At 43.1% G+C, this 24,646-nt stretch overlaps 1 protein-coding gene across 2 annotated transcripts in view; it reads left to right on the top strand.

Annotated features, from left to right (window-relative positions):
- zfhx4 (zinc finger homeobox 4) overlaps window positions 1–21,709 on the top strand; it is a 77,872-nt gene extending 56,163 nt beyond the window's left edge. For both annotated transcript variants that reach the window (XM_088282854.1, XM_088282853.1), the window contains exons 7-12: window positions 4,408–4,506; window positions 9,590–9,723; window positions 10,789–10,989; window positions 11,234–11,351; window positions 11,463–16,829; window positions 17,292–21,709. In XM_088282854.1, coding sequence (XP_088138980.1) covers window positions 4,408–4,506; window positions 9,590–9,723; window positions 10,789–10,989; window positions 11,234–11,351; window positions 11,463–16,829; window positions 17,292–18,841 — 7,469 coding nt within the window. In that variant the 3' untranslated portion in view covers window positions 18,842–21,709. The remainder of the gene's footprint in view (window positions 1–4,407; window positions 4,507–9,589; window positions 9,724–10,788; window positions 10,990–11,233; window positions 11,352–11,462; window positions 16,830–17,291) is intronic.
- The last annotated feature ends 2,937 nt before the right edge of the window (window positions 21,710–24,646 follow it).

The raw sequence follows: 24,646 nt of genomic DNA, 5'->3' as shown, positions 1-24,646 counted from the left end.
GGTGTGCATGTGTGTGTGAGTTATTCCCAAGCCCTGTTGTGCAGGAGCTGCAGCCCCTCTCTGCCGGGTTGATGTTTAGTATTTTAGACATGCTACATTAACAACATCTGGTTAAGATCTAAATGCTTGTTAAACGCGCTGAAATTCGGGGGGTGGGAAGGTACAGGGAGAAAGGGCCGGGGGGGGGGGGGGGTGTAACGAGGGGAGAGTTGGGTAAATAAAGATTTGAGGGTGAGAGAACAGGAGGGAAGGCGATCAGTAAGTCTATAAGGTTATTCCTCTGGCAGTATTACCACTGGCCCTTGACTCCATGTGTGTGTGTGTGTGCGTATTCTTGCGTGTCTGTGTGGGACAGTGTAGTGTTTCAAAGCTTTCCCCTTTCGAACCGAGAGGCCGAACTGGAGCCACGCGCGCTGCACAGAAATGTGACATCACAGGGCTCCTTTTGCATTCGTGCAGATAGTCTCACAAGGGACATGACCAGAGTTGTAAGAAGAAATCAACATCAACATCGGTGTTAAGTGCGGGAGACATGAGGGTCATGGGTGTTGAGGCTGCAGTACTTCCACGTACTGTATAGTCAATTTATCTACGCTTTGTTATTATTGTACAATTGGGATCATGGTAAAAATGTGCAAGGCAACTCCTGATGACATTCTCTCCAATTGTGATTACAATTAAAGAGTTTTGTTCCTTTTTTGGCACAGTTGGGGCCTCAAGAGGGAGATCGCTTTGTATTTGTACTGCACCACCTTGTTATGCGTACTTTTTAAACTGCATGATGGAGTGGACCATTCTTGAGCTGTGCCAAAATTGCCTGATTTCTTGATAAATCCAACCGTTTTCCAATTCAGGCCATCACATCTATGTCATTATTTTTTTTTCCCACTACTACTTTACATCCTATAACATAAGAGTGCTGATTATAATGAGTGAGTTTATACGGTATTTTATTTGGCAGCAGCTTTGAGTACAGTTAATGTTCATCGAGTCCACGATTTATTGCAAAAAAAAAAGTATAGGATATACTTATATATACATATATATATATATATATATATATATATAGAGAGAGAGAGAGAGAGAGAGAGAGAGAGAGAGAATATATATATGTATATATACACACACACACACGCACACACATATATGTATATTTTTTTCCCTTTAATGAGGACTAGCCGAGACCCTAAAGAAGCAAATTAGTGGCAGCTTGGCCCCTACTAATGAATTCAACCATTTTGGAATCTTTGTGTCCAGTCGGCGTGTTATTTCTCTGTGGTTGTTGTGCTGTGCAACCAAGTCCTCTACGGGGCAGATAATGACCCGGCATGGTGGTTATGGGCCCTTAGGGGGAGACAGAAGGGGGAGACAGAAAGGGCCGCAAGTGGTCTCAGAGCAGGTCATTATACAGCCAGAGGAGACACACACACACACACACACACGCGTGATACACACACAAGATACAACTTCCGTTGCGTCCATCTCCGATATGTCTATTCTTCTATTTCCTTTCCAAAATTCTCTTTCTTGCTCTCCATAATCATGCATCATTTTTACTTGTCATTGCACTGTACTAGCAATCTTAAAATACAACTTAATGATGAAATTAACTAAATGTTATAGTTTATTATTAAGGCCATACATATTCAACTTTTTGAAAAAAAAAAAAATCTGAAGTCTGGAAAAGAAATTGCCTTAGCTGCATGCTATAAAAGGAAATTCAATATATATTTAAATACTCATACAATTTGTGTGTGGGCAGAAGGCAGGACATTTTTGATTTTAAAGATGCCCAACGTTGCCCTTGTGGATTTCTTATTTATTCATGGTCACGGCCAGTGCTTCCAATTAATAGCTAAATGTAAAACCACGCTGACTTGGGTGTGTTGCTGATCAAGAATCACTTAATTCTTCATCCTCTCCTAACAGTTAAATATAGGCTGCCGTTGGTCGCCCGGTGTAATCGGACCCGGGATGTGTGGTTAGAATCGAGCTCACCGGCCGGCTTTAATGTTCCGAGCGAGCCACATCAAAGGGGAATCTCGCCAGGCTGCCAAAATCCAAAATCACACCCACTGCCTGACCCACTGTGTGTGTGTTTGTGTTTGTGTGCGCGCTGACGTGAGTGTGCTTGTGCGTATCCACTTGCGAGTGTGTGTGTGTTCATCCATCTGCACAAGGCGATGGAAGGTGGCTGTGAAAGTTTTGCTCTGGTTGCGATTAAGTTGATCACTGCTCTTTCACACACACACACACACACCCACACACACTTGCACATGACAGCTCACATGCAAACACATGCAGTCACTGTCTCACTCACTTGATCAATGGCGCACATCCACAAAAACACACACAGACGCGCAAACACACACACACACACACTGAGTCGTACGCATCTACACCATCATGTGGTGTGTTACTGTCAGGGTCAGTCAGAGGGCAGACACTGTGCTGATGTATTGAGAGAGCTCGTCTGGGAATGTCCTCAGCGTGGAAACGCATTCCCGTATGCACACACACACACTTGCCACTGATCTAACCGATGCGAGAGGGGGGGTAAAAGAGTGCGAAAAAAAACACTGATGAAGCCCAGATGATCGCCCTCCTCCTCTCATATTTTCCAGCTCCTTCCTCTTTCTTCTTTTCACTATCTCGCATTCTCTTGTGTCACATTCTGCTTACAGGTAGAGTGCCCCCTAGAGGTTTTTGTTCAGACCCCTATTGGGGATTGTAATGATCCAGGACTTCCTGCCAGGCATATGCCACAATATTCACCCACAATATAACCCATAGAATAATATTGAAAATTGTATACGAAATATTTGTATCATATTTATTTATAGCGACAGTTAAACCACATAGTAACACACTTTCTCCCGCCAATGTGCAATAACAACAATATTGATAATGCTGTTCTTGTTCATTTCCTGTAAGTCTGTTTGCGTTTTTCTATTTTTGCATATTTTGTTGTATTTAAAAGGATCTTCCAAAAGTGGGGGTGTGCGTTCAATTGCTAAAGTGATTGGATGCAAATTGCAAGCTCACCCCTGTGCACCTTTCGCCTTATTTTTATGACTCTGACCCTCGGTTGTGTGGGTGCGGATATGTGCGTTCATGTGTGCGTGGGAGTGCGTGTTATAAAATATGGTTACTTTTCTGTTATTTTTAATAAACATGAATGCATATTTTACATGACAAGCGCACAACAGAGTGGGACAAGGGTTGAATACAAAACAAATAAACAAACCCACCAAAAATACAAGACAATTAAAAAAACAAAGGAGCTATGATAGGTCATGCTGAGCCGGCAAATTGGGGGTATGGAATTTTCTTGAGAGAGAGAATTTTCTTGAGAGAGAGAAGAAATAAGCCAAAATATTATTATTATTATTATTATTGTTATAATAATAATAATTATTATTATTATTAATAATAATAATAATAATATCCGCTCTTTTTTTGTCCTTAACACAGCGTAGCGTTCATAGTGAAAGGAGCCCGTTACGATACTCTCCCTCCACCCCTCACACACACATTAAGAAGACATGACAGTGTTAACACTTTTACTTATTTATGGGAATTTGGTTTTGTGTGTGCGCGTGCGCGCGAGTGTGTACGCGTGTGTGAGACTTTGTGTGATTTGACGCCTGGCTGCAAGTGTTTCACTTTGGGATTTTTATTCATTTGCTCGCTCTGAAATGGAGGAGGGCTATGGATGTGGAGATGCACACGCGCATGTGTGTGTGTGTGGGGGGGGGTGGGTGCGTGTGTGTGTATGTGTGTTGTGAGCGTGCCAGCATGCCTGGTTATCTGGCCTCTCTCAGACTGCTCAAAATTCATTACAAAGTGACATCAGCCCAGCCGGAGACAAATGATGCCTGGATGAAAGGGAGCGCTGGAGCTCGGCTAGGATTAGTGTTAGCTTGTGCCGGCGACACATATACACACTTGCACACGCACGCACGCACACACCCACGCACACACACGCACTCTGGCTTTAATCCACTGGCAGAACACTGCAGATACACAGAATTATCAAACAAGGGGCTGAACTCTCAGCGATGGCTAGGCTAATCTGCTAATAGTACTGAGCGTGCATGTGCATATACAGTATGTGTGTGTGTACACGTACACATGCATTCCCATCACGTGTGTATGCACATATGTTCGAAAGGTATACAGTGTATGCAGTATAAATAGGGTAGAAATTTTAAATGTTGAAAATGCAGTGATAATGCAAACAGTGTATGTCGGATAGTATTTTAGTGAGTCAACTTGACTACGTTGCTTGTGACGATAATTGTCTGTAGCGCATTTAAATGCATCATTCGTGTCAGCTTGCTGTCAGTTTTCTTCGATGTTCAGAGCATCATGGCTAATTCCGTTTTTCCTTTGTTGTATTTTCAGAGGAGACCGCTGAGGATGGTGAGAGACCTCCTGGCTCTTCTTCCAGGCCCGCATCCAACCTCACTGACCGAGACTTGACTGACAGCAGAAGAGCTGACCGTGAGTAGACACACACACACACACACACACACGCACACACACTTCTTAGTTTAAAGCATCCTATCTTTCCCAAGTGAATGACCACTCTCTTTCGCTCGGGAATAGGTTTTAAACATGTGTGCGTAACATGTGAACGCTGCTGACTAGCCTCCATGTGACCTGCTTTAATCGTTTCCATCTGCCAGAAAGCGAGAGTGAGAGTGGGAGAGAAAGAGAGAGAGAAAGAGGGAGGGAGTAGCGAAAGAGGAAAACAGAGAGAAAAGGAGAGGGACAAGTTGTGGTTATTACAAGGCAATGTCCAGGCCCCAGATTATTTTTTAATCAAATCAGTTTGCGTGCTTGTAATTTATAAGCGCCTTGCATTAATCTTTTCCCGTTCTTGTGCCCTCTCCGATGACATATTAATTTTTCATAAGCTCAGGATTAGATGGGGGCTGGGTGAGGTGGCTGCTGTGTATGTTTTTCTAATATTGCATCTTTGAAACCTGTAAATTAGTTTTTTATTTATATATATGTGCCACCGTCCCTTCATTTTCTTTCTCTGGCACAATCCATCCTTTAATTGTTGGCCAATAGATAATAATGTCACTGGGTGTTAATTTAGACATGAAATTGCAGAGATATTGTCCTTGGTTTCTAATGACCAGGAGAAACACTATGCACATTGTGACTGGTGGCGACTGTTGGGCGCGGGGGGGGGTCCTTTTTGAGGGCCTCAGCGGTCAGGGTAGCCCTGGCTTTGATTTACCCAAATAAAAATTCATCCGCTCGTTTATGTATGAGATGGAAATCCACTGCCCGGGATGAATATCACATGGCACCTCATGCCTCCATTCCATCTTGTGAAATTCTCCCTTTCTCTTTCTCTCCACTAATGTCTTCCTCTTCCTCTCCCACCTTAACCACGCAGACACCTTCCAACACCTCGCTTCCATCCATCTCAAAGTAACCCCCACTCCTTCCCCTGCCCGCCTCCTGCATCCGAGCATGCCATACCTTGCTCCATAATGTGAGGCTCAATGAGGCAGAAGGCGAGCCGAGTGAGGCTGGGGCCTATTAGTTTGGTCTCGTCATCTATCTCTCAGCTCTGTCTCTCTGACAGTCCTATCTGAGCGACTGGCGGGGGGAAACCACCATCCATGCGATCACCACCGTATATTACCGCTAATGTCATTTAACACCACTGCACACAAGAAAAAAAAAATGGAGCAAAGGGTGCAACAATATCCAGGTTGCTGCAACTTTAAAGCATGCTTTCTATCTACCCATCTACCCCGTTTTTTTTTTTCCGTTTCTTGCACCAACTTCAAGTAGTACAATTTAGCGACTCCTTCCTCAGCCTCCAGTCTGTGGCGCGCTTCAGATGTGTGTATGTGCGATTCCCTATGGAGGGGAAGGATTACAGTGTGGCCAAGTGAGCAGTCTGCTGCCTGCACACTTCATCTCTAAGACGCTTTAAACAAAGAGGGGGCATATAGATGCAGAGGGGAAGAGGGAGATGGCAAAAAAAAAATGGGGAGATATGAGGAGGGGGAGGGGCAAGGAAAGGCAGAGTGGTCTTTTCCCCAGCTTCATTTACATTGTCTTTTTAAATCCCATGTCACTTTAGATTAATTATAATCCATGTTACATTCTCCATGCAAATGTCCCTGATGTGGATTACTTCCAGATAGCTTTGTGCTGTGTGTGTAGACGGCGCATGTCACCATAGCTCAGGGGCCTACTTCTTATAAATAACCAACTCAACAAAAGGCCCCAGCATGGAAATGAGCCTGTGACGCGGTCCAAGGAATTTTGCAGATATCTACCTGCTTCAAATTAGCAGACCTCTTACTCATTGTTCCCGGAGTCAAATTTATTAAAAGCATACATGTTTGGATGGTGCAGATAACGAGGGAAAACAAAAAGGAACTGCACACAAACCACATTAGATTTTATATATTCCATATTTTCCCTTCTTTAAATTTGCATTCATCTCGCAAATTTGAGATGAGGGCTCCACTTGTTCTCAGTCTCTCTCAAGATGAGATTAAAATATATTAAAGATATTAGCATGTTTAATTACTGGCCTGCAGCTATTCTTCTATGCATGTGTTTTTGTTTTGTTTTTTGTGTGTGCGTCATAGTCGATTTGTCAAATATGACAAGGCCCTGTTCGTATTCATCTCGCTTATCAGATGCAACTGCAACAGAAGAGCGAGACGGTCATTCAAAAACACACATAAATGGCAAGACGTTTGCTTTTTAACATTCTCTCTCTCTCCTTCTGTAGCCCGCTGAGTGCTTCGGTGGGAGTTTGGGGTTCAGAGTGTGTTGTTGTAATGTTATCAAGTGACCGGGGGTCAGCCTAATGCGTAACCTCAGAGCAAGAGACAAGTAAATCATGTCAACCGACCCTCCCTGGCCCATTTTGGCCAGCTCCCCCCCGTAGATTTACTACTTCATAACCTTAGCCAGTCTGCCAGGCCTCAGCAGTGCTAAATTGAATACTAAATCCAAGCTGCCGCCACCCAGCCTGCTTCCGCTTAAGTTGTGGAGCCTTTCGTATTTTCATGGAATGGTCGGGAATGGACTCTTAATTGCTCAGTCGCTTGCACAAGGTCAAAGTAGGTAAGTTTCCACCAGATGAAAAAAGAATAGCTTTTGTTTGTATAGCATACTTTGAGAGAATATCCTTTTATTATTCCAAATCCATATGCAATTTTATTTAAAACACAATCTTGCATGCTTCTCAATCCCCCAATTCTCGCTCTCTCCCTCGCCCTCCACTGCTCTTTACTTCTTTCCATCTGCGACTGCACTTGCTTGTAAGTGCCCGTCCGTGACACCCTAAACACCACTGACAGTTGCAAATAAAGATGGGTGGCGAGTGTGCTGTGCTTTTCCCCCTGAAATGCAAAAGGGGGGCGAGTGTCATAAATCTCCTTTTGATTTATCTAATCAAGCCAGGTCCTGCTGCATGCAGACATTTGTCATTGGTAGAGGTGGGGGTTTGTCTTGCAGCGGTTACGGGGTGTCAGGTTTATTCGGCCCCGCCGCTTCACTGGGCTGCAGCTGGTGGAGTCCACATGAGGATGGAGGGAAGGTGGGAAGGCAAAGAAGAGGGAGGAGGGAAAACGGGCAGAGTCATTAAGTGTAGGATGCAGACTCACCCAGACAAAGGAAAACGAGGGGGGTGGTTGCCATCTTCTTCTGGATCCGACTCACTCCCATTATTATTTTTTAATGATTCTTGCTATCCGTGCAGACTTTGAGAGCAAACTCCGGCAAATGGATATTTGATTTTCTCTCATAAAATCATAGATGGTATTTGAATTGTGCTTTTACCCCATTGTGCACAATTGGGTTTGAGGTATAGTTGAAGGACACTCGACTTTAGAAGGCATTTCTCCAAACAGCTTCATTATGCACTGGCAGGGCTCGCCATTTAAATCTCCTAAGTGGCCACAGAGAGAATGGCTCTCTCGGCAGTCAAGGTTAGCCCAACTGTTTTTCTTGATGAAAGCTCCAAGACAAATCTACATCAAAAAGACAGACGCACAACCGAGCGTGCAGCCATTCGGCAAACATACATTCGCATTCCCTATGACAGTAATCAATGGTGATGTGTGGGCTCGCTCCCATCCTCCATGTAAATGTGTTTGCAGCCTCTTGTCCGACAATCACCTCATCTCCCCTCGCAAGGATGCAATTTAGTTGCAAATTGAGTGAAAGACGGAGGCAAAAATTGAAAGTTGAAATTAGAATTGGTCATAATGAATAGGGGAGGTTGGGCTGTCGAGTGCAGAAAGGTCAGGTTATATGACGGCTGCATTAAAGTGTCAGAGGCCTGTCATAGAAGACATAATGTGCACACATACATGCACACCAACAGCAATGTAAGCCCAGCAGGGGCCGTGGCAAGTGGCGTAAACCAAGATTACCTTGCTATTCTGAGCTGCGGTCCAATTTTCAGATGTTCTTGGAAATTCACATTGTGCCCTTGTGTTTTTTTTTCTTCCCCCTTTACTCCCTCCCTCCTTCTCTCTTGTCACTTCCCTTGACAGGCCAATATTTCAGGCTCCAGATATAGGGGATTACAAATAAAATAAGTGGAACGCCTACTTAATGCAACAGAATTAAAATGCATGAACAGGCCAGAGGAATTGATATGCACCCAATAAAAACATGAGCCACGGAATAATATGAAATACAATTTTTTTTCTTCCTCTCTCTCTTCTACCCCCTCGCCATGTATCAGTGCTTTGATTTCCCCCTTTTTTCCCTTTGTGCATCTAGCGTGAATCGTTGATTCGCAAGAGTGAGGCTCGCATATTGCCTTGAGTGACCAGGAGAGGGAGGGGTTTATGGATGACGACTTGGGGGGGGGGGAGTATGGTGGCTGGGCGAGTTTTCTGTTGCTGGGTCTTTGTTTTTGCACTAGCTGTGTTGAGCTGCAGCGCCTGTATGCGAGGATGAAGCTAATGAAAGATTTATCACTAAATACAACCAGAGGCTGATCTCCCCACACTGAGCGCTGTTTGTTAACGTCACACACACTTACACATGCACGTACAAATCGACACACACACTACTGTACCACCAGCCGTGACAACCCCCCCCCCCCCCCTCCCAAAAATGTTGCATCTCGTGCAGACAGAGGCATAGTTGAAGCAGCTGGGGAAATGTATATGATCTAATGAAGTGTATAATATTACCATAACATTTAATGTATGTCGTGCTGTGATAATGAGCCTGCCTGAGTTTCCTCCATTTCACATGGCCTCAGGGCAGGAAGTACGTGTGCATGAGCGATACCGCCCGTGCCTGCACACTTAAGTTGTGACGGTGTCACAGCTTTTTAAATGATCACCTATGTGTCTCCTTGAAAAGTGTTTGTAGCTACAGTCGATGAACACATCATGGTTGAAGTGTCATTGCTTTCTGCAAAACGAAAAAAAAAGAATAAATCATCGTTGTTAATTATTGATGTTTTAAATATGTTGTTAACATTGATTTTAAAGCAACAGAAAGTTCAAGCTAGGTATCATGATCATATAAAACATGTTTTTTAAATGAATTATCTTTTCTTCCCTACTTTAAGGAGTGAATGCCACATCCAAAGAATCGACTGGACAGACCACAGCGTTGAAACATTCACTCCAGCACGATCAGCAAATTGAAAGCCCACCTAAAAGACCCAAATCTGTCGAAGCAAGGAACTCGACCGCTGAACAGGTACTGGTCTGCAGAATCTTGAGATTTGTCAGTTTTGAGCCTTCAACTGCGACACAACTGCAGATTTATTTTTTTTGGAATTGATTTAAAATGGACATCTGGTAGACATGTTGATGTCTGACTGTGGTTTTACAAGATAGCTGACTCTACTGAAAGGCAGTATTTTAAAAAGATGAATATACATCCAACCTTTGTGCTTGTAAACTTTTTTAGGCAAACTTCTCGGAAGTTAGTCATCGCTAGCTCTGGTTTCAAGGCCACGGGTTGCATAGTAGGTCACCAAACTGACTTTCACGCAGTTGAAGTGAGATCAATTCCCACTTCAATCCACACTCGCTATTATTGACTGCTGATCAATCCACAGTATTGTCTGCCTTTCACTCTAAATCAGTTGGGATACACTCCAGATCCTGTCATGACCCTGAACAGAATAAACAGTACAGAAAATGGGAATTTGGGAAGCGCCAGTTTCATTGGAGACATTGTCCTCCATGCCCTCCTTGGTAGAGCTTTTTACTATCAAGAGCAGTCATCATACTCTTTAACGGAATATCTGCCCTCGGCTTGTGGCTCCCTCCCTGCTGCCCCCTATTTTGCATCTCTTTAACTTATATGTGTTTTTAAATTAGATTATGAAGTATTAGCCCGTCTGGGTCCTATAAGAATGGAAGACTTTGTCATTTCAGAAATGGATTCTATTAAGACAGGTGGGAGAGAGGCAGCTAAGTTCTGCGTACTCCCAGTAATGAGCGCCTGGGGACGTAGCTTGGAAGAGTACACAACTTTGTCATTTGTAATCTCCTGATTAAATCTTTTGGTCAGTTTTTTTATTTTTGTCAAAATAAAGTGCAATGAATTAATTTAATTATTTGAAATGTGGTAATCCTACAATACATTTATGTTTGAGTGAGATCAACATGTATGGAGATTCCGTGTCCCAGAGTCATTTTACCACTAGCAGTGTAAAAGATACGGATCGTGAAAATCTCTAGCCGTATAATTAGTTGCTTTATCTGGCTGGATTACATGCAAATGTAACTCAACCCGCCTGCATTTTTGTTCTAGGTTCAGCAGTGTCCCTATTGCAACTTTAGCAGTAAAGATGCCAACCGTATGCAGCTCCATGTGATGTCCCAGCATTCCATGCAGCCAGTGATCCGCTGCCCACTATGTCAGGATGTCCTCAGCAACAAAATTCACCTGCAGCTGCATCTCACCCACCTTCACAGTGTGGCACCTGACTGTGTAGAAAAGCTCATTATGACGGTATGTAAAGACTGTGTGCATGTGCGCGTGTAATTGCCTGTAATTGCATGGCATAATTTCATCACAGTGTCAGAGTGACCTCGCTGTCCTCATTGCCAATTACAAAACGTTTGACGGAACATTTGCCTTTGAAACTATTGTCCTCACAGTCAGATATCCGAGGTGACCCAGCTTGTCGTATAACTTTTGAGACTTTTGGACTTTAAGCTGCTGTAATGAAAGAGAACCTACTTGGTCTTTATAGGTTGTTGGACCGGATACGACTGGCTCAAATATTGCTAGTCATCCCCAAACTGGACAAGACAAGGGATTGCCTTCAATAGATTCATCAGCCGCGCTTGATCAGTCTGGAAAATCACAAGGTAAACAGCATTCTAAGCAGCATTTACTTCAAATACTGTATGTCGATATGACCTACATTTAGTTCTCTTGACAGTGCGTTAACACTTTAAAATTGTGTTGTCTTCTTCAAGGAAACTGCTCAAAAGATGAATTGCCAAGTCAAGATAAGAATGAATTAGACCTCCAAGGTGAGGAAATGAAGCCCCCAAAGGAAGCCTCAGAGGCTCCTGACTGGAGGAAAGCAAGCGGGTTAGGGCATGACAGCAAGTCCCCTGATTCCCTTCAGGATCATCTCAGCGAACTCCAGAGGCTCCAACAGCAGCAGCAGCAGCTGTCAGTGTCTGATCGCCATGTCTACAAGTACCGTTGTAATCACTGCAGTCTGGCCTTCAAGACAATGCAGAAGCTCCAGATACATTCCCAGTACCATGCCATCAGAGCAGCCACTATGTGTAGCCTTTGTCAGCGGAGCTTCAGGACATTCCTGGCCCTCAGGAAGCATTTGGAGAATGGACATCCTGAACTAACTGAGGCTGAAGTACATCAACTGATTGGAAATCTCCCTCTGAATGGTGATATCACTGAGAGTGAAGCCAGGGCTTTGGAGGAAGCACAGGCATTTGAGCATGAGTTGGACAAGGATGATGAAATAGATCAGGATGAGAAGCCCAGTCCTACCGGAAGTGACAGCAGTTCTCTGATAGATGACATGGGAGCAGAACCAAAACGCACCTTACCATTTAGGAAAGGGCCAAACTTTACTATGGAGAAATTTCTAGATCCTTCTAGACCTTACAAGTGCACAGTATGTAAGGAGTCTTTCACTCAGAAGAATATTTTACTAGTCCATTATAATTCTGTTTCCCATCTGCACAAGTTGAAGAAAGTCCTTCAAGAAGCATCAAGCCCAGTTCCGCAAGAAGCAGGAAACAACATTGACAACAAACCATTCAAATGCAATATATGCAATGTTGCATATAGCCAAAGTTCAACACTTGAGATTCACATGAGGTCGGTACTGCACCAGACTAAAGCTCGAACAGCCAAATCTGAAATAAGCGGCAATAGCACTGGTACAAGCGGTCCAGTGCCAGCTAAAAGTCCTGCTCCAAGCACACTAGTCAACAACAGCAACACAGACTCTGCTCAAAGTGGCACATCAGCTAATAAAGAAAATACTGCGGAACCCAAAGACACTAATAGCAACAACAACACCAAACAAGTTACTGACCATGTTTCAGCACAGTCAAGCAGCCACCAGTCTGCCCAGTCCTCAGCGCAACTACAAATGCAACTTCAACATGAACTCCAGCAACAGGCTGCTTTCTTCCAGCCTCAATTCCTTAACCCAGCTTTCTTTCCCCATTTCCCAATGACTCCAGAAGCATTGTTGCAATTTCAACAACCACAATTCCTATTCCCCTTTTACATCCCAGGAGCAGAGTTCAACCTAAGTCCAGAGCTTGCTTTGCATTCAGCAGCAGCGTTTGGAATGCCAGGTCTTACAGGATCATTCCTAGAAGATTTGAAGCAACAGATGCAACAGCAGCACCAACTGCAACAGGCTCAGCAACAACAGCAACAGCAGCAGCAAGTCTCTCAGACGCAGTCACAGATCCAGCAACAGAAGAACCAGCAAATCCTAAACCAAAAACCGAAAATGGAGCCTAGCAATGCATCAGTCTCAGATATTCAAATGTCAAAAGAGACAGAAGACCACCTTGAAAAACATGACACCAGAACAAAGTTGGAAAATGGATGTGACGCTTTAATGGATGGGGCAAAAGACAACAAAGACACTAAGAAGTCAAAATTCTCTGAGCCATTGATTCCTCCTCCTCGCATTGTGTCAGGAGCAAGAGGTAATGCTGCCAAAGCACTATTGGAGAATTTTGGATTTGAACTCGTCATCCAGTACAATGAAAATAGACAGAAGAACCAAAAGAAAACTAAAGATGGAGGTGAGCAAATGGATATGAAACCTGATAAGCTTGAGTGTGGAATGTGCGGAAAGCTCTTCTCCAATATGCTTATTCTCAAAAGCCACCAAGAGCATGTGCATAGTCAGTTTTTCCCATACGTAGAGCTAGAAAGGTTTGCCCAGCAGTACAGAGAGGCCTATGACAAACTCTACCCAATTAACCCAGCTTCACCTGAGACTCCACCCCCACCACCACCGCCACCTCCTCCTCCTCCACCTCCTCCTGCGACTGTCCCAGTGACATCACCTCAAACATCTTCAACGTCAATGACCAAGCCCCAAACGCCAACACCATCACCAGTTTCTGCCCCCCATCAGACCTCACATCAAACAACACACCAGACATCACCACTACAGCCACCACATCCACCCCCAACACCCACTGCTCCTCCTGCACCTCCCCAAGTGCAACTTCCCGTTCCTTTGGATCTTCCCCTTTTCCCACCGCTCATGATGCAATCCGTCCAGCACCCGGGATTGCCTCCTCAATTGGCTCTCCAGTTGCCTACTATGGATTCTCTCTCCACCGACCTTACACAACTCTGTCAGCAACAATTGGGGCTCGATCCGAACTTCCTCCGCCAGTCCCAGTTTAAGCGACCACGAACTCGTATAACTGATGACCAGCTGAAAATCCTCCGTGCCAACTTTGACATAAACAATTCCCCCAACGAAGAGCAAATTCAGGAGATGTCAGAGAAGTCTGGTTTGCCTCAAAAGGTCATAAAGCACTGGTTCCGTAACACCCTCTTCAAAGAGAGACAGAGGAGCAAAGACTCTCCCTACAATTTTAATATTCCTCCCATTACTACTTTGGACGACATCCGAATCGAGACTCAGCTAAGCACCCATGAATACTACAGGACCGACTCAGCCATCAACAAGAGGTCTTCCAGAACTAGATTCACAGATTACCAATTGAGGGTTCTTCAAGATTTCTTTGACACCAATGCCTATCCAAAGGATGATGAAATTGAGCAACTTTCCACTGTCCTTAATCTACCAACACGAGTCATTGTCGTGTGGTTCCAAAATGCACGCCAGAAAGCTCGTAAAACCTATGAGAACCAAGCCGACTCTAAAGACAGTGAGAAAAAAGAGCTGACTAATGAACGTTACATCAGAACTAACAACATGCAGTACCAGTGTAAAAAGTGCAGTATTGTTTTCCCACGTATCTTTGACCTCATCACTCACCAGAAGAAGCTGTGTTACAAGGATGAAGATGAGGATGGTAATGAGGAAAATCAATGTGAAGAATACACAGATGATCAAGTTCCAATTAGAATGACACAACAATCATTAGAGCCACCCAAACATTCCCATGTAACTGCTACCAGTTCTGGCTCGAGCTCCCCTGTGATGGCCTCTCCTCGTACCAGCATTGAAAAAGCCTCTCCTAAGCCAGACTTTGAACCTCGTTCTGAAAGTGACCCAAATAAAACTGAGACTGCACCCTCACCAGTGGTCAAATCACTACCAGAACCAAGGCCATCGAAAGCTTGCACACCTCAACCACCCCCTCAGAAAGTTGCCCAGCCTCCTATGTCAAGACCACATTCCCAGCCACAAGCAGCCACTGTGCCCTCCAGTCCTCTCTCCCTGGCCCTTTCCTCTCTCACGAACAGCCTGCCGCACCAGATGCTTCAATACCAGTGTGACCAGTGTAAGATTGCATTCCCTACAGTAGAATTGTGGCAGGAACATCAACATATGCATTTCTTGGCAGCCCAGAATCAATTTCTGCACTCGCAGTTCCTTGAAAGACCCATTGATATGCCCTATATGATATTTGACCCTAACAACCCGCTAATGGCTAGCCAACTATTATCTGGAGGCCTCTCCCAAATCTCTTCACAAGGTAGTACTGGTTTGACCTCCGCTGCAGGGTCAGTGTCAATGAAGAGAAAATTGGATGATAAGGATGACAGTGTCAATGATAAAGACGGTGGAAACAGTAGTGAAGAACAACACAGAGATAAGCGGCTGAGAACCACCATCACACCTGAACAACTTGAGGTCCTTTATGACAAATACCTAATTGATTCTAATCCGACAAGAAAAATGTTGGATCACATTGCAAGAGAAGTGGGCTTAAAAAAGCGAGTGGTACAAGTTTGGTTCCAAAACACTCGTGCTCGAGAGAGAAAAGGGCAGTTTCGAGCAATTGGACCCTCCCAGTCCCACAAAAAATGCCCATTTTGCAGGGCATTGTTCAAAGCTAAGTCAGCTCTAGATGGTCACATACGATCTAGACACTGGCACGAGGCGAAGCAAGCAGGCTTTAGTTTGCCACCAAGCCCAATGATGAATCAAGACAACGACAGAGGTGATAGCCCAAAATATAATTTCTTTGACTTCTCACAGCTGCCTACCAAGACTGAACCAAATGACTACGAGTTGCCTACTGCATCATCAACCCCAGTAAAACCATCTGAAGCGCAACTAAAAAACTTCTTAAGCCCTTCATCATTAAAAGCTGAAAACTGTGATGAAACTGATGGGCCTAATGTTAACTCAGCCGATCTAACATCTTATGATCTTAGCAAGATGGACTTTGATGAGACATCATCAATAAATACTGCCATTAGTGATGCTACAACTGGAGATGAGGGCAATAACAATGAGGTTGAAAGCTTCACAGCTAATGGAGGGGACAAGAGTGACAACAAGAGTGGCATAGTGTCAAATTCTGATGGTGGAAATGATCGATTCCAATTCAGTATGGTGAGCCCTGCCCTCAGTTTCTCCGGAAAAGACTGTGACTCATACTACAGTTCCCGAGATGATGACCTGGATGATACCAATGACAGAAGTGAATCGTCAAGCCTAGCTGATCCCAGTTCTCCAAGTCCATTTGGGTCAGGTAACCCATTCAAGTCTGGTAAAGGCACCAATGCTGGCGATAGACCAGGCCATAAGCGATTTAGAACGCAGATGAGTAACCTACAACTCAAAGTCCTCAAAGCCTGTTTTAGCGATTACCGCACTCCTACGATGCAAGAGTGTGAGATGCTGGGAAATGAGATTGGACTTCCCAAGCGTGTTGTCCAAGTGTGGTTCCAGAATGCCAGAGCTAAAGAAAAGAAATTCAAGATAAATATTGGAAAGCCATTTATAATAAGTCAAGGCTCCCCAGATGGACCAATGCCAGAGTGTACTTTGTGTGGTATGAAGTACACTGCACGAATGTCCATCCGAGATCACATCTTCTCCAAACAGCACATCACCAAAGTGCAAGAAACCCTGGGAAACCAGGTGGATAGGGAAAAGGACTACCTAGCACCAACCACTGTCCGACAGCTGATGGCCCAGCAAGAGCTTGATCGCATGAAGAAAGTTGGCGAGGGACTCAGTCTGCCTGGCCAGCAGCAACAGACAGCAGTGGACAACAGTAATGCACTTCTTGGCCTTAGCCTGCCCTCAGGCTACCCAGGTCTCTCTGGCCTTCCGCCAGTGCTACTTCCTGGAGTCAACGGGCCATCATCACTTCCTGTTTTCCCACCCAACACACCTGGTGAGTTAGTATGACAAACCGTGACAAAACAGACTACAGGCTTAATGAACTGATCTTGATCATGCACTGTTTTATTCTCCAATACTGCTGTTTATTCTGTACCACAGTGGTGTTAGTCAGAAAGTCCTATTTTTAAATACAATTTTGAATTACAAATGGTTGGTATAATGCATGCATGATTTTCATCTTCAGAGTTGAACTGGTAATGAGATTTTTGTACAACAAATGTATATTTATCATGGCTTTCATTTTTTTCTTTTCCTAATTAATGGTTTAGTACTATCCGAAGACTGACTGACGTTGTCTTAAAGCACATGTGACAGTTTTGATCCATAACAAAATCTGAATAAGAGGTTTAAAAAAATGGAGATAAATGAAGTAATTTTTCAACAAATTTCCCCAATTTGTGATTGAATATCTAAATATTGAATATTTCCATATCTATATACTACTGTATTTCAGCTTTAGCATCTCCTGGTGCTGGCATGCTTGGGTTCCCTACACCAGCCACCCCATCTCCTGCCATGTCTCTCAGCACTACCCCAACCAAGACTATTCTGCAGACTCCTCCTCCTCCTCCACCTCCTCCTCCTGTTCCCTCCTCACCTTTGGCAGCAGTAAATAATACAGAACAGCAAGGTAAAGACTCAGAGAGAGACAACAGTAAAACAACAGGAGACAAGCCACCACAGATGAAGACGAAGGGCAGCGAGAAAGAGAGCAGCTCACGGCCCGAGACTCCCAGCATGGCCAAGAAGAGGGAGAAAATGGCTGCAGGGAAACCAGGAAGTGAGCCTCCATTGGACACAGCGAAGCTGCAGGCCCTTCAGAGTGCTCTGGCCACAGGTGATCCCAGCTCTTTTTTGGGAGGGCAATTCCTGCCTTACTTCCTTCCTGGATTCCCGAACTGCTTCTCACCCCAGCTTCCTAGAGGGGTCCAACCAGGGGGCTATTTCCCACCGCTTTGCGGGATGGAGACCCTGTTCCCATACGGCCCCGCAGCAGTGCCACAAGCTGCTATGGCTGCTGGCCTCTCCCCGACCGCTCTTCTGCAGCAGTATCAGCAGTACCAGCAGTCCCTCCAGGATTCTCTGCAGAAGCAACAACAGCAGCAGCAGAAACAACTAGAGCAACAGCAGAAGCAGCAACAGAAATCAACCCCTGTGAAGACACCGCAGAGCTTAAAGGGCACGGCAACCAACTCTTTCAAACCAAAAGAAGCTAACGATACTAAGGATGGCACCAACACAGGCTCTTCAATAGAAAGCACAAAAGAAGAACCGAAAACAGATACCAAAAGTACCAAGGATTTTCCAGACGCTTTTATTGTACCGTCCATCAAGCATGAGTTTATATGCAGAAAGTGCCAGATGATTTTTGCTGATGAAGATTCTGTGGTTCGTCATCAAAAATCCCTCTGCTACTTTGGACACACTTTTAGTGACCCGCAAGAGACGGTACTTCGAAAGGCAGTGAGCAACTACACGTGCGTCGCCTGCAATGTGGTCGTCAATGGGAATGAAGCACTTGGCCAACACCTTCAGTCGAGCTTGCACAAAGAGAAAACAATCAAACAAGCAATGAGAAATGCCAAAGAGCATACTAGATTATTACCTCATTCTGTCTGCTCCCCTACTCCTAACACCACATCTACCTCGCAGTCTGCAGCTTCTTCTAATAACACCTTTCCTCATCTGTCTCGCTTGTCCATGAAGTCCTGGCCTAATGTCTTGTTCCAGGCCACCACCACAGCCCAGAAAGCTGCTTCCTCCTCCTCCCCGTCAGCCTCTCCTCCTCCCCCTCTGTCCTCGCCGTCAACGGTTACCTCAACTTCCTGCAGCACCTCAGGGGTTCCAACTTCACTACCCACCGAGAGTTGTTCAGACGAGTCTGACAATGAGCTAAGCCAGAAGCTGGACGACTTAGATAATGCGTTGGAAGTCAAGGCAAAGCCGGCCTCTGGCTTAGACGCGAGTTTCAGTAGTATCAGAATGGATATGTTCAGTGTGTAGGAGTGACAAAAGGATCCCTTGCTCAAAGAAAAAAAAAATAAGACTTTTTAAACTGCAGTTCCAAAGTTTCTCTTAACCCAAAAAAAAATTCAGTACCAAATGATTGACTCAGGATTGTTTTTCCCATATTGATATGCTGGCAAGATATTGATTGATGTTTTTTTTGTTATGGACAGAACTGTTGCAGATGCTTGACTGAGCTTATATTGTATACAAAAACACGGAGTAGGGAAAAAAAATGTCCACAGGCTCCCTCAATGGGGGGGCTTGTTTCAAGCCAAAAACTCTCATGATAGCAAATTGCACCTCAGCTGGATTGTTTTCCAAATGCTAGCATGTACTGTATGGGATGACGATCCAGAACCCTCAAAGAGAATCTCTCTTAGTTTTTAGATAGGTGTAATTCAGTAGCTTTAAATTCTCAGGTCAGATAACATAACATTTCTCATTTGTTAAAGCAGCGAGCCTGGGTACACTTGGCTTATAACCAAAACATGTCAAGCTTTATCGGACGCATTTCCTTGGTGTGTATAGAGTACCAAGAGACAATATAACTGTTACAATGGATGATGTGCATATTCTTTGAGTTGTGCCCTACAAAGACAGTGTGGTTTTGCTATTGAGGGAATTTAGGATGAGAAAGTAAACGTGTATGACAACCCCGTGTTTGCCAGTTTTTAATACAACAAGCTGTAATTATTCCCTTGCCCCCTTTTTTGTTCTTGTACTCTATACTAATCTGTGCCAACCTTCTCACTTGTACCTCTGCTCACACCCTTTTCTGAAGAGGTAATAACTCTAGTTTTGATAGACTCTCCGATCATGTGAATAGAACATGTTTTTTCTTTGGTGAATTGCTGTACTGTTACGGTACCTGCTTGTGTCTGGACTATAGTGCACTTATTTTATTTTTATTTGTCTTTTTATCATATAAGTAGGCCATTTGTTAATTTAATAGATTTTTTTTTGGTCCGTTTGTTTTGTATGTTTGTATGTATGTGTTTTAATTATTATTTGTGTCGATTGCAGCAGCATATTGGTCCATATGTGTTACAGGATTGATGTCTCACAATCTATTTAACAATTGGTGCATCCATGAAAGCAGTACTGTATACTTGAAACTGTTAAGGTACAAGTTGGTCAAGATGTTTGAAAAAAAAAAAAAAAGGTATGATGATTTGTTTGCAAATATGCTGCTTTAAAAAACACAGCATTTGTGTTGTATACTCAACAATTTCATGTACTTGTAGGACTGAAAACAGTGTTACACCTATGTACTGCTTGTGACTACATAGGTGGACATCCTCCCATCAATTCTCTGGGCACTTGTGATCATCTGCATTTAACGAAAGAATTTCAACATTGAGAAGTATTACCTTACAAAAGTTTTGCTGCTACTGTGTAATTGTATTTTGCCTGCCATTATTTCTCTCAAAACTTCAACCAGACAAAATACTGATCCATGAATTAATTTGCTTCTGCTATTATTTTTTTTTTCTAAATGTTACATTGTTAATTTTGCTGTGGAACTAAGAATGTGAAAACTGTCAAAGGGTGTTCAGTTTTTTGTTTTTTTTGTTTGTTTGTTTGTTTTTCTTTGTTTTTGTTGTTTTCAGAATCACTTTCTAGTTTGGTCATTGAAACTATGTGATTCATTCCAAAGTAACAGAAGGCTATTTGTATGAAAGAAAAAGGCTTGTGAACAAAAAGAGCAAAGCTGTTGTACATATTCATAGTTGGCTGTGCATGGTACAAATTTATTAATATGAAGAAATGCAAAAATGTATTGCTTTTTGGTATTTCCTATTCTGAGATGAGCAAGTAGCATGTAATGCAACTGTTTGACAGGTTAAATCAAATCATGCTTAGTTATTGTTTCAAACAATTAAATCAAGTAACATTTCCTCTTATGTTTTATTATAAAGGTGTTCTTTCCCAAAGGTTTAAAGCAAATGTCCGTTTTTGATTTTCTGTGTGAGCTTTTTGTCCATTTGGATTTTTAGTATTTTATCACTTACTTTGATCCTGAAGACACTTTTCGATTGTGTTTCCTAAGAGACATTCTGGCCTCCCAAGGTGCAATTTTGCCATTGTACAAACATGAGCGACTGTCCTGATTCCAAAGGCTTTCACAACTTGGCTTTTTGCCTTTCCCCACTCGGTGGCTCCGCATTTTAAGACTGAACTTGTCGCTTGCTAGCATCGCGTGCTAAGATGCTAGTATCACTGACAGGACGCTTTCCACACCAAGGACTGGTAAAAGCTAACAAACCAACAAAACGGATGGGCCAACAGCAACTGTACATAGTTATTGCAACTGCACAGCAGCCAAAAACAAAAACAAAAAATGAACTTTAAAAAAAAAAAAAAAAAAAAAAAACATCAACAAAAAAAAAAGTGGACGGATTGTGTCATGTTTATGAGGACAGCCTTCAAAAGGTTGAAAATTGGAATTGTTCTGGATGTCAAAGGGATTTTCATGGCGCAATCATATCCTACTCAATATGTACTCTTCAACATCTGGGTAACATAGGAAATGCACCCTGAGGTTTTATTAAGAAGAAGCCCCTACGGCTAAAACTTTAAATAAACTAAACCAAAAATGTTATTGATGTTTTATATATAGAGAGTAGTCGCATTAGTTTTTGTTACTGTACTGTTTGAGGTCTCAACTGTACCGTATCACGGTAATAACATGGTTTTGGAACCTTTTATTTTATTATTTTTTTTTTTTATTTGTCACAGACCTGTTGTCATAGTTGAAATGACGTTTATTGTAGATGGTATTTGAACAACTTCTGGAAATAGTTCATCAAGTATGTTTGTTGCTCATTGTTGTGATACATTAAAAACTGTATCTGCAAACCATTTTTGTCTCTTAAGTTATTCTTTGTATCATTTTTATTTGGGGGGGGGTCACCTTTAGTACACACTTTGATGTCCAATTGCTATTAATAATTGGATCATTGTATAAAATAATATATATACAGTATATGTGTGTAATGCAAATGAGCAATGACAATATTATCGATAGATTCACATACAGATTGATGGAGTAGATAGATGGCTAGATAGTGCATGAGTGTGAATTTATTATTTTGATTCCGAATATATTAAACAGGAGTAAATGAATCGGTAAATTCAGACTACAGCCACATCCCCAGTTATAGGAAAGTGTGCACACCTGTGCAAACCCATTTAATCTGTTTGTTTATATTGAGAAGGGTTTTCTAATCTTAAAATGTAAATGTTGCAGATTTTTAAGCAAATACCGGTGTAAGTGGGAGACCGTGGCTTTCGGATGGAACACTATCACATTAAAAATTACTCCTGTGTAACACCTGGATATAGCAGATCACATCCTGGCGTGCAAAATGTGTCCCGCACCCATTTCAGGGTTACAGAGAAAGCCCACATTCACAAGTCGTTACATTCAACCTAATGAAATTTCACAAGAGCAGCAAAACCGAACTGGATCTTTTCACTCTGGCAAGAATGACTTGTGCCCCTTATTGTTTGCTGCTTACACTCTCACTTGTGTGGAGGAGCAGCCATGACGTGTTAAAGGCTCAAAACAGCATTTTTTTTTTTTCCTGCCCCCTTCCGACTTCACTGGTCGCCCTTGACAAATGTGCTCGGCTCACAGCGGGCAAGCGTTTTGCTGAATGGTCCTTTGCCGTTGCCCACCCTCCAAGTGCAAGCGGTTGCCAAGGTAGGGCTCCCCCCTGCTATATTATGGGATTGAATTGCATTTGACCTTTGTGGAGAACAATGGCTCAAGGCCTTTCAATGTTTCTGGCCTTCTCAGACGCCTTAAAGAAGGACCCCTGTACACCGCGTGTTCACTCTAGTCTACTATTAAATCACAGGCAGCAGGATCGAGTGAATTATATAGAACAGCAAGTTCTATGCCGCTTTACCGCTTACCGCCTCGGTTTGTGGAAGATGAAATTTAGAGAGCTACATTGCATGTAATGCAATATTCAGAATGAGACATGCTAATAAATGACAAAGATGAGACCGAGTGTCTCCTGTATTTACCTAAAAAGGGCTGAGGGTAGCAATATAAAGCTGCAGCAAAGGACACGCCCTAGTGTGTAACGTAGCAGTGTCATGCTAAGCTAATGTTAGCACGCGTGATTATGTTTTATCACGTGTATCTGTTTATCCTCAAATGGTGGCATTTGCTCAGGAAAACGTGTAAACGGTAACTCATAGCAATTGCCAATGAACAGTTGGAGCGACATTAGGCACCATTAGCCGCGTTGTTTTCGAAATGTTCTAATGACTGTATAAAACTAGACTGTCACCGTTCCTATCAGTTCAAATGCATGTGTTTGCTTCCAATGCGTGATAAAGGGTTTATTGTGAACTCTAAATGGCATTTTCTGCAAGCCATACATCACTCATGACCATTAGGTTCCACCCTCACTGCATGGTGCGCCCTTCTCCACTCTCTCCATGATACAGTGCAGAGGCTGATCTGGCTTTGAATAGCCTGCAGCCAATGGATTTTCTCTGGATAATACAATGTTTGGGACAGAGAGGCAGGGATTAGTCCAGACGGATACATCCAGCACCCCCCACATGGCCAATCTAATTAGACTGGAATCAGTTTAAGATGAAAGCAAGCCCTAGCATCACCACACTAAATACTGGAATTAGTATTCCCCGCATGGGAATTTAATGACAGAGACTGAAAATCCAATCACATTTACTCTCAGTTTAGCCCATCGCGCATCAGGCCTGGACAATGACGGAACCAAAGAACAACAACACTGATTTGCCTGTCAATAGATATTGACGAGCATCACATCTGAGGCCACTTGTGTATTGGCATTGCGATGTTGTCAAGATTTAACAAGGATAAACAGCTCATCATCACATATTTAGTCTGTTTCACATACACATCTTTGTCAGAGTATTCGTGAGCCAGAATTAAGAATGAACCGTGAACGGTGAGGATACTTTAAGTCCTGTTTGAAATGTGGAACAGTTGTCTTTTATGATGTTACAGTACTGTTACGGTACGCATCCAAGGGTTGCTCCTCTTTTGTTTTGCCCATTTTGTGTCTTGGTTTGATGCCGCCGGCAGAGAGGAAGAATGGCAAGGGAACCGGATATTGACCTCATAGTGATGACGGAAAGAGATGGCGAAAAACACGTTTCTGTCCGGATGATCAGTACAATACGACTAAAGTGACAACAAATCAATAAGGTCTAAATCATAATAATGAAAGGAGTGTGAATTGCAAAGTCAGCTATATCTGTAAAGTGCCTTACCTCAGCACAAAGTCACTTCCTTTTGTGTATTTGTCACACGTGGAATTAAAAATGAGTACACAAGTGAATGATTTCAATATTTGATCCGTTCGTATCTGGATTCTAGTGCGATGACGTATTGCTGGTTTGGGCGTAAAGATCAACATTCAAATTTTGCCACGGACAACACACACGTTTTGGGAACTAGTCATCCACCGCCTGTCAGGATACGTGTCTTTGTTGAGATTTGTAATCATTTTTTTGTCATTTTATTTCGTTTCTTGTCCTGTTCATTACGTTGATTGTTTCCACCTATGCTAGTTGACCACGCCCCCTTGTGTCGACAAATCAGCTTGTGTCTCGTCCAGGTGTTCACCGTTGTCTCGTTATTTATTCATTTTTTGTATTTAGATCCCTGCTTTCGTCTTGGTGTTGTCTTTTTACTTGGAGTGGTGTGTTTTGTCTCATTGTTACTTTGAGTTTTGGTCTTTTCAGAACTACGATTATTTTAAATTTGGAGTATTCGCACTACCCTTGCTAGCA

Source organism: Idiotropiscis lumnitzeri, chromosome 19 (genome assembly GCF_059441095.1).
Source record: "Idiotropiscis lumnitzeri isolate Australia: NSW breed Sydney's pygmy pipehorse chromosome 19, RoL_Ilum_1.0, whole genome shotgun sequence".
Lineage (NCBI taxonomy): Eukaryota > Metazoa > Chordata > Actinopteri > Syngnathiformes > Syngnathidae > Idiotropiscis > Idiotropiscis lumnitzeri.
Note: the sequence above shows the minus strand (reverse complement) of the source record. Positions and strands in the feature narration are given on the sequence as shown.